The 13362-nt window shown below is 58.7% G+C and overlaps 1 protein-coding gene across 2 annotated transcripts in view; it reads right to left on the bottom strand.

The window, feature by feature from the left end:
• Nucleotides 1–11929, bottom strand: part of CLCN7 (chloride voltage-gated channel 7) — a 28615-nt gene extending 16686 nt beyond the window's left edge. Inside the window, exons 1-2 of one of the 2 annotated variants that reach the window (XM_064520562.1) lie at nt 11700–11929; nt 2327–2398 (exon numbers count right to left, since the gene is read on the bottom strand). In XM_064520562.1, the coding sequence (XP_064376632.1) occupies nt 2327–2398; nt 11700–11834 (207 nt within the window). In that variant the 5' untranslated portion in view covers nt 11835–11929. The remainder of the gene's footprint in view (nt 1–2326; nt 2399–11699) is intronic. The other variant, XM_064520563.1, reaches the window with a different exon arrangement.
• Between the last annotated feature and the right edge of the window lie 1433 nt (nt 11930–13362).

Raw genomic sequence — 13362 nt, 5'->3', positions numbered from 1 at the left:
GTGATGACTGACACCAAGGCAGGAGTCCCATAATGCTGGGACCGTGTTAACACTCAGGACAGGCAGGGAGGACCGCAGAGACACAGGCCCCAGTGCAACCTGGCCAGGAACCAGGATGTGGGACGACCTTCCACCAGCCCCATGCTGATGGCAGATTTAAGCTGCCTGGTTTAAGCCTTCGCACGTGCACCCAGCCCCTGGCAGCCTCCTCCCCAGCCCTGGAGCAGGATGCATCACTATGGGCATCGCAGTCACACGTAAGGCAGAGCAAGGGAACGGGCAGACAGAGGTTTTGCACAGTCAGGTACTAAACACTGCCATTTTAATAAGCTGTTGTTCTGGTGTACTTGGAGTTGCTCCATGCTCCCAGCGGAGGGCAACATTTCACCTCTGCAGGAAATTCCTTCAGCCTAAGGCAAGGAGCTATTTCAAGCAGGCCTGCATTTTTGGGCACGAACCAAATTTTGTTTTCCAAGTGTCTTCAATCATGTAAGCTTTTCCTAGCTCCGAATTAGGGCATTTGCCAAGGCAGCAGGAGGGGCCCCAGTGGCACTGGCATAACATGCCTTTCTCCAGGCACCGCGTTACAACTACAGCCAAAGCTGATCCAACCTTTTCTCCAAGACACTGAAGTAAGACATATTTTACCCCGCGTTAAGATTTTCACAAGAAATATTTAATAAAATTCTCCTTCACATCTGTGCTTCCAACAGCTCCAGAACTAAAGCAGGAGCATCTGTGGAGAAAAGATTTCCAGGCATGTGTCGTGGTGGGGAATAACTTGAGCGTTTCCACAGGAACAAGACATCCCAACTGCCACTTGCCCTGTCCTGGCAGGGAGCACAGCCCAGATGTCCCTCTCCAGCCACTGTCACACTACAATCAAGACCTGCACAGGCTCCAGCCTCCTCTCACGTGGTGCGGGGACACACACAGAGGGGTTTGCTAACCGAGCGTGGCTCCTGCACGAACATGAGGCACAGACACCCCTAAAGGAGTCTGTGTGCTTGCCCTGGATGAACATGGCTGGTCCCACCCTTGCCTTCACAGCTGAGCAGGGACAGTAAGCAGCTTTAAGTTAGTCAGGAGGTCACGCTACAGTAAGGAGGACATCACCCGTCATCCCACCCATTTCTGCATTCAAGTGAAACTGCAGACCTTGGGGCAGGACAAGACTCTGGCGTAGGTACAGCACCTAGCGCTGCTGTGCCAGAGGCTGCTGGGATATGGCTAACCAACACGGCAACGACCAAAGTGCCTCGGCACATGTGGAGAGCGCCTGCATCCCAGCGGAGCTCACGGCAGCAATTCCCTAACTGCACTGCAACCCCAGGCCCACATGAACTGTCAGGTACTAGCAGTCACACTCCCTCTCCAAATGGCTCAGCTAAGCACTGCACCAGCCTCTGGACAAGTCCCGGGTTGAAAACTTTCTGCTTGCTGTCATCTAAGTTGCTCAATCAGCAGACAAGTGCAACGTGAGGAACTTCATCAGAACGACCCGAAATATTCCGGGAGGTCCCGCGCCCCGTTGGCGCTGCAGGACTTTCCACTTGGCACTGCTGCAAGAGGAACTTCCCCGCGGTGGCAGACTGCTGCTGCTGGCCTGGAAAAGCACAGGGGACCGCAATGATTTCAGGTCAACAGAACAGCTAAAGGGGAACCCGTGAAGGTCAAGGCAGAGTGGCAGCAGGCTCCCCATACCCAGCCCAGGAGGAAGTGCTGGCCGGCCTCAGCCACCCATGCTCCACCTACGGTGACAACCCCTTTGGGGCTACTGAGGTTGGCCAGATGAAAACAGAGAGGAAGGTGAAAAATAGAGAGGGCAGTGCCCAGCGGAGAAAGCACAGGGAAGAAGGGAGACCAAGCCAGGCTGAGCTTACTCCCCAGATGTGTCTTTGGTAGCCTCTGAGCCTCCTCCTGCTTCAGAGCTCCGACAAGCCCTTCACACCAGAACAACTCCTCCAGGGTTAAACGTGCCCTTGTGCTTCTGGCCACTGCTTCTCTTCTGCTCTCCCCTGCCAGTACAGGGCCCGGCCCAGCCAGATCTCTGGACGATGCCACAACCACTTGGTCACAGTGGGCACAAGCACTCGGCCTTGAACTGGTGGGAGGAAACACCACAGCGCTCTTCTCCAGGATGGCCACGCAGAAGCCCTTGCAGGACAAGCGGGGGATGCGAGGGGAAAGAGCAGCACTTTGTGCCAGTAATGGAAGAAGGCAAGGGGTCTCCTGCGGGCTGACGCTGCTGCCCCGGGAGCGCTTCCCAGGGGTTACTTCACAGCAGGGAAACTCAGCTACTGCTGTGCCTTTCTGTGCCACTCACCAGCTCACGGACGTCCTCATTGAGATCCACATTGCTCAGCTGCCCAATGCGCAAGAAGGAGGAAGGAGTGAACTAAGAAGAGAAGGGAAAACGAGGTCAATTCGTGGATGCACCATGACCACGCGACTCAGCGAGTCTCCGCAGCAGGAAGGAGCAGGAGTGCTTGGCAGCCGGCTGGCAGGCACACGGGTGCTCGTGCTCTCCCACCTCACGCTGAGCTCCGCCGGGCTGCCCTCGGCCAGAGCCCCCAGAGGGGCAGCACGTGGGAACGGCTGCTCCTGGAGGACACACCAAGGAGCCCGTAGAGCTGTGCAGTCTTGTCACAGCCACGTCAACCCAAACGGGACCTGCTACCTCGAGCTCCCCGGGGAGGGTGCATGAGACAGCAGCAATCTACTGGGGGTTGTGCAAGCTGCTGCAATCTCCTAGCCAGCAGAGCCAGCTCACCCCAGCGAAGGCACCAGCCAGCAGCGGCTCGTTTGGGACCAGCAAGTGGAAGCCCTGAGAGCTGGCGACAGTCAACAACAACCTACTGCCTGGGGACACAGCATCTCGGAGCGGCAGCTGCGCAGTCGGCAAAATGACCCATGCCGAGCAGCACGTTTCATGCTCCCTTGGAAAGCAGCTAGCTTAATTCAGAGACAAATGGCTACGCCGCTCCAAAGCGAGCCCAGACTCCTTGGGCTGAGCAGCCTCTGGCTTTGCAACCCTCAAGAGACCAGAGCCAACAGGCGGCTCCCGTACGATGCAAACGAGGGTCGGTCACTTCTCACCTTCCAGCCGTTGCCTTCTACTTCCCTCAGGTGGGATCTTACGCGCACATGTGTGGACATACACACATACACACAGAGCTGCTGTGCTCGGAGGGAGGGTCCAGACTGCTCTCCAAACCCAGCAACACTGGAAGTTGCTCTACAGGCACTCAGACTTTCAGCTTCTGCCCATAACTGCTGGAACGGAGTGGGCTTTGGCAGGAGGGACAAGAGGACACGGGTGCACCATGCCCAGCCCCATCTCCAGAGCTGGAGCACTGGGAACCACAGCTAGTTTGGGAAGCACCTCCAGGCTGGGGAGATGCTTCCTCCACACTGCACAGAGCTGCATCAGTTTATGCCATCTGCACCCTGTCTTGCCCTTGAACCCAGGCAGAGGCCTGCTCTCTACAACTGCCTGCTGGGATGCTGTTCCAATCAACAGGGTCCTCACACCCACTTACTGTAGGGAGCAGGAGAGAGGTGTGGAAAACCGGGGATCCCAGGAGTTTGGGTTTCTGCCTCTCCATCATCTTCCCCCCACCAAGCTTTCCTGCCCTGGCCAGGAGCTGCATGGGGTGTCTGGAGAACAGAGGGAGAAACCACCCCAAACTGAAAAGGGCATCTCTCCAGTCACCAGCACAACCCCAAACCCACTGGGGCTATTCCTCAGCTTGTGACCAGGCCAGCAAATAAGGGATGGCCCACGGCACGTTTTGCTCTGCCATCCCGTCCGCAGGAGCAGTTCGCGGCCAGGGGAGACGAGTGCATCAACGCTTTGATCTCACTCAAATCTCTCGGCACATCCGGGTCCACAACAACGTCTGGGCCGGCTGCCAGCAAAACACACAAGAGGAAGCAGAGCGCGTTGTTCCAGCGCAGCCTCAGAGACACCAGTGCGTTTCCGAGAGGGGGCCAGCACCGTGCCAAGAAAGAACATTTACTGCTGAGCGTCTCGCCGGGGAGACAGGTTCTCCTTTTGCTGGAGAACACTCAGGGTTGTTACTGGCAGCGCAATTGCATAACACAAGAGTTTTTCACTATTTTGGGTACCTCTTTTAGCTCCCGGCCAACAGAGGCCGTAGCCTGGGCTACGATTGAGCCAGGCTTTAGCTAAGCAGGGCCACAAGAAGTCCCACCAAAACCAGCAATCCAGAGTCTCTTGCCAGCAGCTGAGCTGCCGTCAGCCTTTCACTTCCCTCCCCGCCGCCGCTGTGAAACGTGGGGATGCACAAGGGTGTGAAAGCACAGTCACTAAATACAGCTTAAACACCATTTCTCAACGTTAAGATCTTCCCCTCTGGTGCCTCAGCACCTCCACCTGCCCTCTTCTCCAACTGGAGAACAAATGAGCGCCTGCGAGCAACAGCAGGGTCCTGGCACGTGAGGCTGGGAGGTGGTGAGCCGGCAGCTCCCGATCAAGGCCCTGCTGCGCTAATCGCCCACAAATCCTGGCTGGAACATGCAGGCCAGAGCAGCCTGGAGCCGCACACGTCACCGCCGATGAAGAATACCCCTTTGTGCTTGCAGCCTGACCTATTTTCCCATTTCTCCATCTGTTCCAAGTTCTCATTTGCACTCTGACCAGCAGCTGGGTTTTGCCCCAGCTTCTCAAACTCTTGGCAGTGCCCTTCCGTCCCCAGCAGCCTGACCGGCAGCAGGCAGGACCGTCCCCCAGACGCCCCGAGGCCTGGTCTGGCCTGCCCAGCTCGCATGAAAGACAACAGAGCCGCAGGGCTAAGGAGCAACAGCAGATCTTCCCACAGAGGGGCCAAGCACAGGATGTTCTAAGGGAACAGCCCAGCTCCACAAATTTTGGGCATAGTTTTCCTTAGAGCACGCTGACCTTTGGTTCTGGCCCATCCCGGCTCTACAGTCCCCCTCTAAAGGGGCCGGGTTGAGCCTTTGGAAGGGTCGCCCAGGCTTGGCCGGAGAGGAAGCTGTTGGACCGCCCACGAGAAGCTCGGCTCCTCGATTACATGGTCAGATGCTCTTCCCTTTCCCCTTCTCCCCCCCGAGCTCATGCCTTGCTGGAGCTGCAGCATCACATGCACCAAGCTGGCTTAACGTGGCTTATGCCCTCTCACTTCCCATCGTCCCCTCCAGCCCCTCCCCGCTACCGCAAAGCTGGAGATTAACCTGGGGTGAGAATATCTCCTCCCCAAAGCCTGTCTTAACCCCAGGCCGTTAGTCACATGGCGGACGCTGCTCAGCCTGGCAAAGGATGGCAGGAGCCACTCGCAGCACTGATGTGGGCTCCTACGAGCACACATATGCGAAGCTGTCACCTCCACGAGCGGATGGGGGGAGCAAACAGGGTTTACACAGCCAGGAGCAGAAACTGCCCATTTCAGTGCCTTTAGTGCCCAGCTGCTCCGGGCACACGCAGGAGTCCCAGCCAGGCCTCTAGTTTCCAGGGAACGTACAGAGATCATGGTCCTTGCTCTGAAACTCTGGGAGCAGGGATTTTTCAAGAACCTCCCTCCACTTGCTTTTAGGAAGCGAAAAGATTTGAGGGTCCCATTAGATGCTCACATCCAGGCCAAGATCTAAGCAATCAAAGCAATGAATTCACAAACCTGTCATTCATCCTGTCTTCCCTGCTCACGCCTGGGGCCGAACCTCAGGCAGATCCTTCAGCAAGCGATTCCCACGCCAAGACTTCAGAGGAATCCTTCTGCTAGTCCCAGGAGTGAGCCCATCCTCCACAGCCATACAAGACCCCAGATTCCCCTTTCGCAGTCCTCACATGCACCCGAGGGTCTCAAGGAGACCAAACGCGCTGAACGGGCAACGCACCCACCACCCGTCACCGAGCGCAGAAGGAGCCTCCCGGAGCCACGGCACAGCTGCTCTGTCCCCAGCAGGACACAGCCACACACAGAGGAGAGGGAGCAGCATCTAGACCTGAAGCTGAGCTTCGTTATGAAAGCAAGAGATTTTTAATGCGACACAAAGAAGCCCTGCCCCCCTTTTGCCTAAATCCTGGCCTCAGCCCGGCGTTCAGACTGGCTGCGTCTCGTTTATAGCAGAGGGCTGGCTCCCGTCTCACCCAGCACAGAGATCACGTGCCGGGAGAGCAGGGAAACGCTACTGCCATCAGCACCCACCTTTCATAAAAGGGAAAGGGGGGGAAAGTAAAGACAGTAGGATGCCTGGGCACAGTTCAAAGATTTATTTGGCACATGGATAGCACTACCCTCGTTTGGATGCTTTTCAAACTCAGTTTGAGACAGTCACCGTTCCTGGGCATATACAATGTTGGTGCGACTGTAGCACAATTATCTCTGTGCAACATCACACACCGTTGCCAAAACCCAGAGGATGCAGACGCATTAACAGCTCTCTCCAGTCCTGATCCCACCGACGCCATCTAGGAAGCCTCTCCGCCAGGGAGACTCTGGCTAGCTGAAGCTGCCTCTGACAAAGGTGGATGAGCCAGGATGTTACCCAGCCCTTGCACTCGGCTGTTTGCGCAGTAAAGCCAATTCCTTACTAATTGTGAGCTCTGCAAAGAGATGATTCAAGTCTTGATCTGGGCTACTGGTTGGGTGAATACTGCTTAACACCTTTGTTAATGACCTGGATGATGGGACGGACTGCAGCAAGTTCACTGACAATACCAAAACTGGGGGGAACAGTTGATGTGCTGGAGGCCAGGGCTGCTCTTCTGAGGGCCCTCAACAGGCTGCAGAAATGGGCTGCAGGGAACCTCCCTCCGTTCAGTCAAGGCAAACACAAACTCCCACACCCAGGACCCAGCGTCTAGAAAGCAGCTTTGCTGAAAAGGCCTTGTGGAGGGCCTGGTGGACAAGCTGAGGAGGAGTCAGCAGCGCAGGCCTGCAGCGGAGAAGGTCGACCACCTCCTGGGCCGTGTGAGCATGAGTGCTGCCGGCAGGGCCGGGGAGCGATCCTTCCCCTCCCTTCGGCACTTGTGAGAGCACACCTGGACACTGCGCTGCACAGCAAGAGAGCTTCTGCTTGGATATTAGGGAAAAGCTCTCACCTTGAGGGCGGTCATGCACCAAAACAGAGACCCAGAGAAGGCAGGGCATCTCTATCCCTGGAGATACTCAAATCTCCACTGGATGTTGGCCCCGAGCAACCTGATCTAAGGGACCTACTCTTAGTAGGGGCTAGCTAGAAACCTCCAGAGGCCCCTTCTCACCCTGTGAGTGGGCCCAGCAGCTCTCTCCAAGGGCAAGAGCAGACTCTGGATGAATTGCAGTAAGAAAGAGAAATCTAGCTAATGGCTTTCAACACCAGGTTCTGCTCAGACCCCAAAAGGATCATCCCAGTGATCAGACAGTGATGGTTTAGTCTAGGCCCCAGCACTGCTTTGGAGTAATACAAAAGCACACTGGTAGGGGCAGGGACGCCAGTACAGCTGTCAGTGTCCCAGGGCTTCGCTTTATCTGCTTACAGTAAGCCACAAGGCCTAACTTAAGCAACTGGCCAGTATTTAGCAAATTTGATAAGTCACACCACCATGCTTGATACTGCGATGTGCTTTACTTCCACACAGACCAGCAACAAAGCAAGCCCAGTTTGTGGAGCGGCTTCAATCAAGGCTATCTAAAACACCTGCAGAACAAACACGGTCTGTGTACACAGCAAACGCCTAGCGCCTCACACGCTTCGCTCTGAAGAATCATAAACAGGGACAATTTGACTCAACTTCACAGCTGACTTCCACGTGGATGAGCCAACGAGGCTGTTCCTGCAGGAACATCATCACCCACGCCCAGCGGGCACCGTCTAGGGAGCAGCAGCCCTCCCGCACTCCCTGCCTTACCGTCGCCCTGCTACCGCTAACGGGCTCTGGAAGCACGTGGCTTTCCGTTATCGATGAGATGAAGCATGCAGCACAAACCACATCAAGAGCCCATACCGCACCACATTGCGAAAGGAAGGAGAAGAAGGGAAGGAAGGAAGGTTTCCAGCCCCCAGGCCCTTTTGGCCCCCGGCACCTTTCACACGCATGCATGCGCTGCTCAGCCCCAGGTGGGCAGCAGGATGGCTCCAGCCTGCAAGGCTGCATCGCTGGGTGCTTCATCAGCAGAGGAAGCCCCATCCCCAGCGCAATGACGTATGAGGCAGCCAAGCTGCAGGTCTTTCACAGGCTCCTCTCTCCATCAAGTACGGACGGTTGTGATGGGCTTCAAGCCACGCGGCCATCCCGAAGCAATAGCGCAAAACACACCAAATGCCCAGACATCCCTGAAACGCACAACACTCCCCACAGTGACACCAGGGGAGAACCAGACCCCTCATCTCCAGGCCCACATGGGAGGGAGAAAGCATCCAGTCTCTCACCATGGTGTCGTCACACAGCTGTGATTCTGCTACCAGACTCCTGCCGCAGGGCTGTGTGAAAGCAAGGCCTCTCCTTGCCCTTCGATCCGGCAGCCCCTTCCCAACCAGGGGGATCGGCGCACGCCGTGCCCTCCAGTCCCACCTGCCTTTCTCCAGGCTCCTTTTCCCAGGTGTCGCCTTCTCCTCCCGTGCTCCTCTGCGGAGAAGCAGCTCAAGGTTAAAGTTCTGCTCAGCATCGCTACTCCCCCAGATGATGGGGCACGAAGCAGAAACGACCAGACCAGCTCAGGGAAGCTCCTGCCATCGCCCAAGGTCACCTGCTTTCCGAGGAGCTCGGCTCAAGGCCTGGCGCTCCCCACAGCGCTCAGGCAAGGAGGCACATCCCCTCGTGCTGGTACCCACGGGACGCACAGCCTGCACCCCATCAGCCAGCAAGCAGGCCTTCTCCAACAGACTTCTCCTCTCCCCCCCCTCCCCCCTCCCAAGAATATCTAATCACAGTAAACATGAAAACCCAGCCAGCCTCAAAGGCAGCATTTTATTTCCTGTTGCTTGTATTTAAAGAAAACAAAAACTGGCAACACATACAGACTAAAAATAATCCTGTAGCAGCTAACAGATATGAGCCTCCCATCGCAGTTTCACAACTGCTCAGCAGCAGGCCAAGCATCCGTTACCCGGCTCGGAAAATGCCCTGTCTGCACAGCCCTTTCCAGGCACCCTCCAGAACACGAGCGTTACACCAATTTCAAAATCCATTGACAAGGTATCTTGGCACAAATACACAGCACATCCTTCACAGGCAGTGAAGAAGTAATCTCTTCTGAAAAAAAAAACCCTTAAGCTAATGCTGGAACTTGGCTGCTCTTACTAAAATTGTCCACCCACTTTTCAGCTTGAGAATCAATGTGGCACACGCAGGATTCAGGAACGCGGGAGCAGGGGCAGCCCCCGGGTGCAGACGCACGCCACTCTCGCAGTCCCCGTACAGACGGCCTCTCGCTTCTTGGCACAGTCCAGATGGGCCCAGCAGACGCTATAGGGTCCCGACAAGAGGGGAAGGCTCCAGGGCTCAGCTCCGCTCCCGGCAGGCTGGCGAATGCAGCCCCCGAGCAGAGCGAGTCCTCGGCCGCACAGCTGTAGCATCCCCCCCACAACCACGTTTATCCAGACACACTGTCCTCTTTGACCCTCCACCCACAAGTTCTCGACCTCTTGCAGCAGTTAGCTGGGGAACTAAAGACCCAGGTTTCCTTCTTTCATTTTAAGATCACTTTCATTTCCATTAAATGAGCATGTGAGAAAGGGAAGAAACCCCACTGCTGAGATTTTTCTTCTAATACAATGGCCCCGATTTAACAGTCTCCCACAAGCTAAACAGCTCCAGTCTCTCTCAGTTTCTTCACCAAAGGTGTCCTGCCTTCACTCCTCAGCCTCCCAGCCTCGTCCCCTCGAGCTAGCACACCCCGCGGCACTGCTTTCCTTAACCATGCGAGTGGGCTAACAACTATGGCAAGGTTTCCAGCGACCCCATCCCTTCCTTACACGTTTACAGGGCTGTTTGCGATTCTGAATGGCCACAAACATAGCAAAGGGCTCCATGGAGCTATACAGCATTTCGGTTGGAGGACTGTCGCGGTGGAGGAGCAGCTGGGCCGTGCTGGAAGTGATCTAAATGCTCTGGTAGTGATCGCAGCCACTGCCAGGTTGGCGCCACTGCCTGGAAGCAAGTGTTTTCTGTCCAGCTGTCGGTCATTCCCGCTGTGCGTTCGGAGGCACGGCAAAGCAACGGCAAAGCACGCGCTGTCACGCTTTGCTAAGGAAAACGCCACACGGTGCCTCGTCACCAGCGGCACAGGCGGAGCCTGAACCATCTGCACCGCGAAGGGACGCTGTGACAATAAACAGGCAGATCAGGGGGAACAAGTCTCTCGGCGATCACCACGGTCCCTACCGTGGACGGGCTCAGGCACAGCTTCAGAGCCACCAGCAAAATCACCTTCCTAAGGACCCACAGCCAAGAGATCTAGTTAATCCTTACTTTAACATGCTTGCAGCTTTAGACCTGCAAAATTCCCCACGTCTTTAAAGACAACACGTCCTGTAAAGGTATCAGGTCCTGTTGTACAGATTTTAAAGCTTACTTTTACATCAAAACAGTTGCAACAGTGCAGCCAGCTCTTTCCAGTCAGCCATGCCCATCTCCGACAGAGCTGAATTAGAAGCTTCCAGCCTAATGAATTCAGCATTTCCCTCTAATTAATTTGCTGTTCTGACTTGCCCAAGCAATAAAGCAGCACTGAATCGCGCCCAACCAGACATGCACTAATGGCTGCCAAAGGCGGGTGCTGGCAGCTCTCGTCTACGTTCAGTCCTCCCAGAAAACTTCTCACGGGAAATTCAAGAGGGTCGTTTTGAGGCAGCCCATCTCCCACGTGGCGCTCACACAAAAACGCCCTGTGGACCCAGTCTAACGTCCCCTTCCACAGCCAGCCCAAACTACGGCCCCATTCCAGGCGCCACAGGCCAGGCGAGGCCCTCCAGGCCACCGCTTAGCTCCCGTAACGCGCACCAAGCGCCTCTGCGAGAAACACGCCGTGCTTCAGCTAACCGCATTACACCTGGAGAAGAGACAGCTCCACAGAGCGCATAACCAACAACCTCGAGTTACACCGGAGAGGAGTCATAGGATGAAATTAATTGCCCAAAATTAATTTGTAAGGAGAAGTTGGCATCCCTGTACTCACAGCATAGCCCACCCAGGCTTGCCTTTTGCCAGCACAGCTCCTTGCGTACCGCGCTGTACGAGGGCCAGAAGCTGCAAGCCAACCACCCCCACGCCGGGATGCCTTGCACCGCTGCCGGCACAGCCCAGGGCACCCGAGGCACCCACAGAGGGGGGCACACAGCGACACCCCATCGCAGCACCCAGCCGCATGGGGATCACCGGGCGCCGATGCCACACGGCAGCTGCTGTGCCCCAGCACCCCGCAGCGGGGACCTGCTGGATGAATCAGACCCTCGCGCTCCGTTTCTCCCCCCGCGAGCGACCCGGCACGCTGCAGCCTGCCCCGGGCTCTGCGCCGCTTCTCCCCGCGGCGGGAAGCCTGCTCGGCGCCGCAGCTCTGCCTCCGCCAGGCCGCCGCCTCGGGGGCCCGTCACGGGCTCCGGCCTCGCCCCGGGGCTGCTGGGGCAGCGCGGCCCTCGGCCCCCCCAGGCCCCGCCGGGGAGCGCCGCGCCGGGCCCGCCCAGCGGCCGCCGGTTACGCGTTACCGGAGCACCGGCCCCAGCGGCGCTGCCCCCACCTGCCGGGCGCCGCCCGCCCCGGGGCCGGTGCCGTTGAGCAGCGGGGTGGCCTCGCCCGCGCGCCCCTCCTCGTCGTCGTCCTCGTCGTCGCGGTCGCGGCCGGACCAGGACACCTTCTTGGCGACGTTGGCCATGCGGGGCGGCGGCACCAGCACCGCGCGCGCACCTCCGCCGGCCGCTGCCTCACCGGCCGGTCATGTGACCCGCGGGCGCCGCCGTCACGTGAGCGCGCTACGGCGGCCGCCGCGGGCCGCTCCGCCCCGCGGCACCACGGGAGCTGTAGTCCCGCGCGGGGGTGCAGGCGGGGGGCTGCGGCCGGGGCGCCGTTCGGGGCCGGGGCGGGGACCGAGCCGCCAGGCCCTGCTTGTCCCGGCTGCCCGGGGGCCAGGCAGCAGCTCGGGCCCAGAGACAACTGCTGCCCTGGCCGGAGCAGAGACCGGCGCAGTCGTGACATTAGTGACAGCAGCCGAGGCAGCGAAGGGGGCAGAAAGGCTCCCCAGCCGCCTGCGAGCCCTCCCGGGGGTCAGGAGCTGCAGGAGCCTGGGCAGGGGCGGGCAGACCCCACCTGCGAGCGGCGGGAAACCCCCTGCCCGCCCCCGCTGCCCCCGGCGGGACCCCTCCCCACAGAGATTTTGGAGCACAGCAGAAGCCCCAGCCCTTCTCAGCTGCTCGCATGGACCCGACCCCGCTTGGAGGCCTCGGGCCGGGCGCCAGCCAAGCGCCTCTGCTGAGGACTCATCCCCGCCACCCTCGGGCCAAACGCCCCGGGTCAGGTCACGGAGCCATCTGAGGTGTCCGTCTGGCAGCCGGACAGGAGGAAGGACCGCAGCCGAGGGGAAGCGGCGGCTCTGGCTCACTCCCAGTCACGGGCTTTTCCATGCCGCGACTTCCCTGGCTCTGACTCAGCGGCAGGGACACGCTGGGAGCACCTGCCTGTGACTGAGCCCAGGGCACGTCCCGCGCGGTGCTGAGCCGCTCCCGCCAGCGCCCAGCGCTTGCAGCACGTTGGAGGGAGCCGAAGGTGCTCAGCACCGGCACGGAGCCCGGAGCCCGGGAACAGCATCGGGGCTTCGGGAGGAAGCAGCTTGCGGGGAGCGTGTGCAGACCGGCCGCCCCACCACCTCCCTTTTCTCTCTTTTTTTTAACCCTCCAGGGCTATAAATGGCACCACGAAGGGAGAGACCAGACAAAAATGAGGTTTCCTCTGTGCCCAGAGCTGCTTTAATAGGAGCGATGGGGCTGCACGTTCTCCTCGGGGGCGAGACAGGGGGACATCGTGGCTTGGAAGTGACGGCGCAGCCGCAGCGCCAGCCCAGGCTGCCCGAGGGGACCCCGGCCCACGGCACAACAGTGCTTTCGGCCAGCGCCAGGCCGCTCAGCCCCGTCGCTCGCTGCCACGGCCCCCACGGCCAGACCCGCCGAGCCTGGGGAGAGGCAGCGTCAGGAGCTCTCGGCCGGCTCCCTCGGACGCACGGCTCCCCGGAAGACGTGGCGGCACAACGGGACACGCGGGGCTCTGCTTCGACCTTCCCTCCAACGCAGCTCCAGGGCCTGAGCCCCGTGAGAAGGTCCACGCTGACCTGCTCGTGGCTCTGAGGCTCCGGAGGGCGGTGGAGAGCAGCAGCAGACCACGGACGTGGTCGGCTGAGGCTACCTGCTACG

This window comes from Dromaius novaehollandiae, chromosome 14 (assembly GCF_036370855.1).
Source record: "Dromaius novaehollandiae isolate bDroNov1 chromosome 14, bDroNov1.hap1, whole genome shotgun sequence".
Classification (NCBI taxonomy): Eukaryota; Metazoa; Chordata; class Aves; order Casuariiformes; family Dromaiidae; genus Dromaius; species Dromaius novaehollandiae.
The sequence above is the reverse complement of the archived record's forward strand: the minus strand, read 5'-3'. Positions and strand labels throughout refer to the sequence as shown.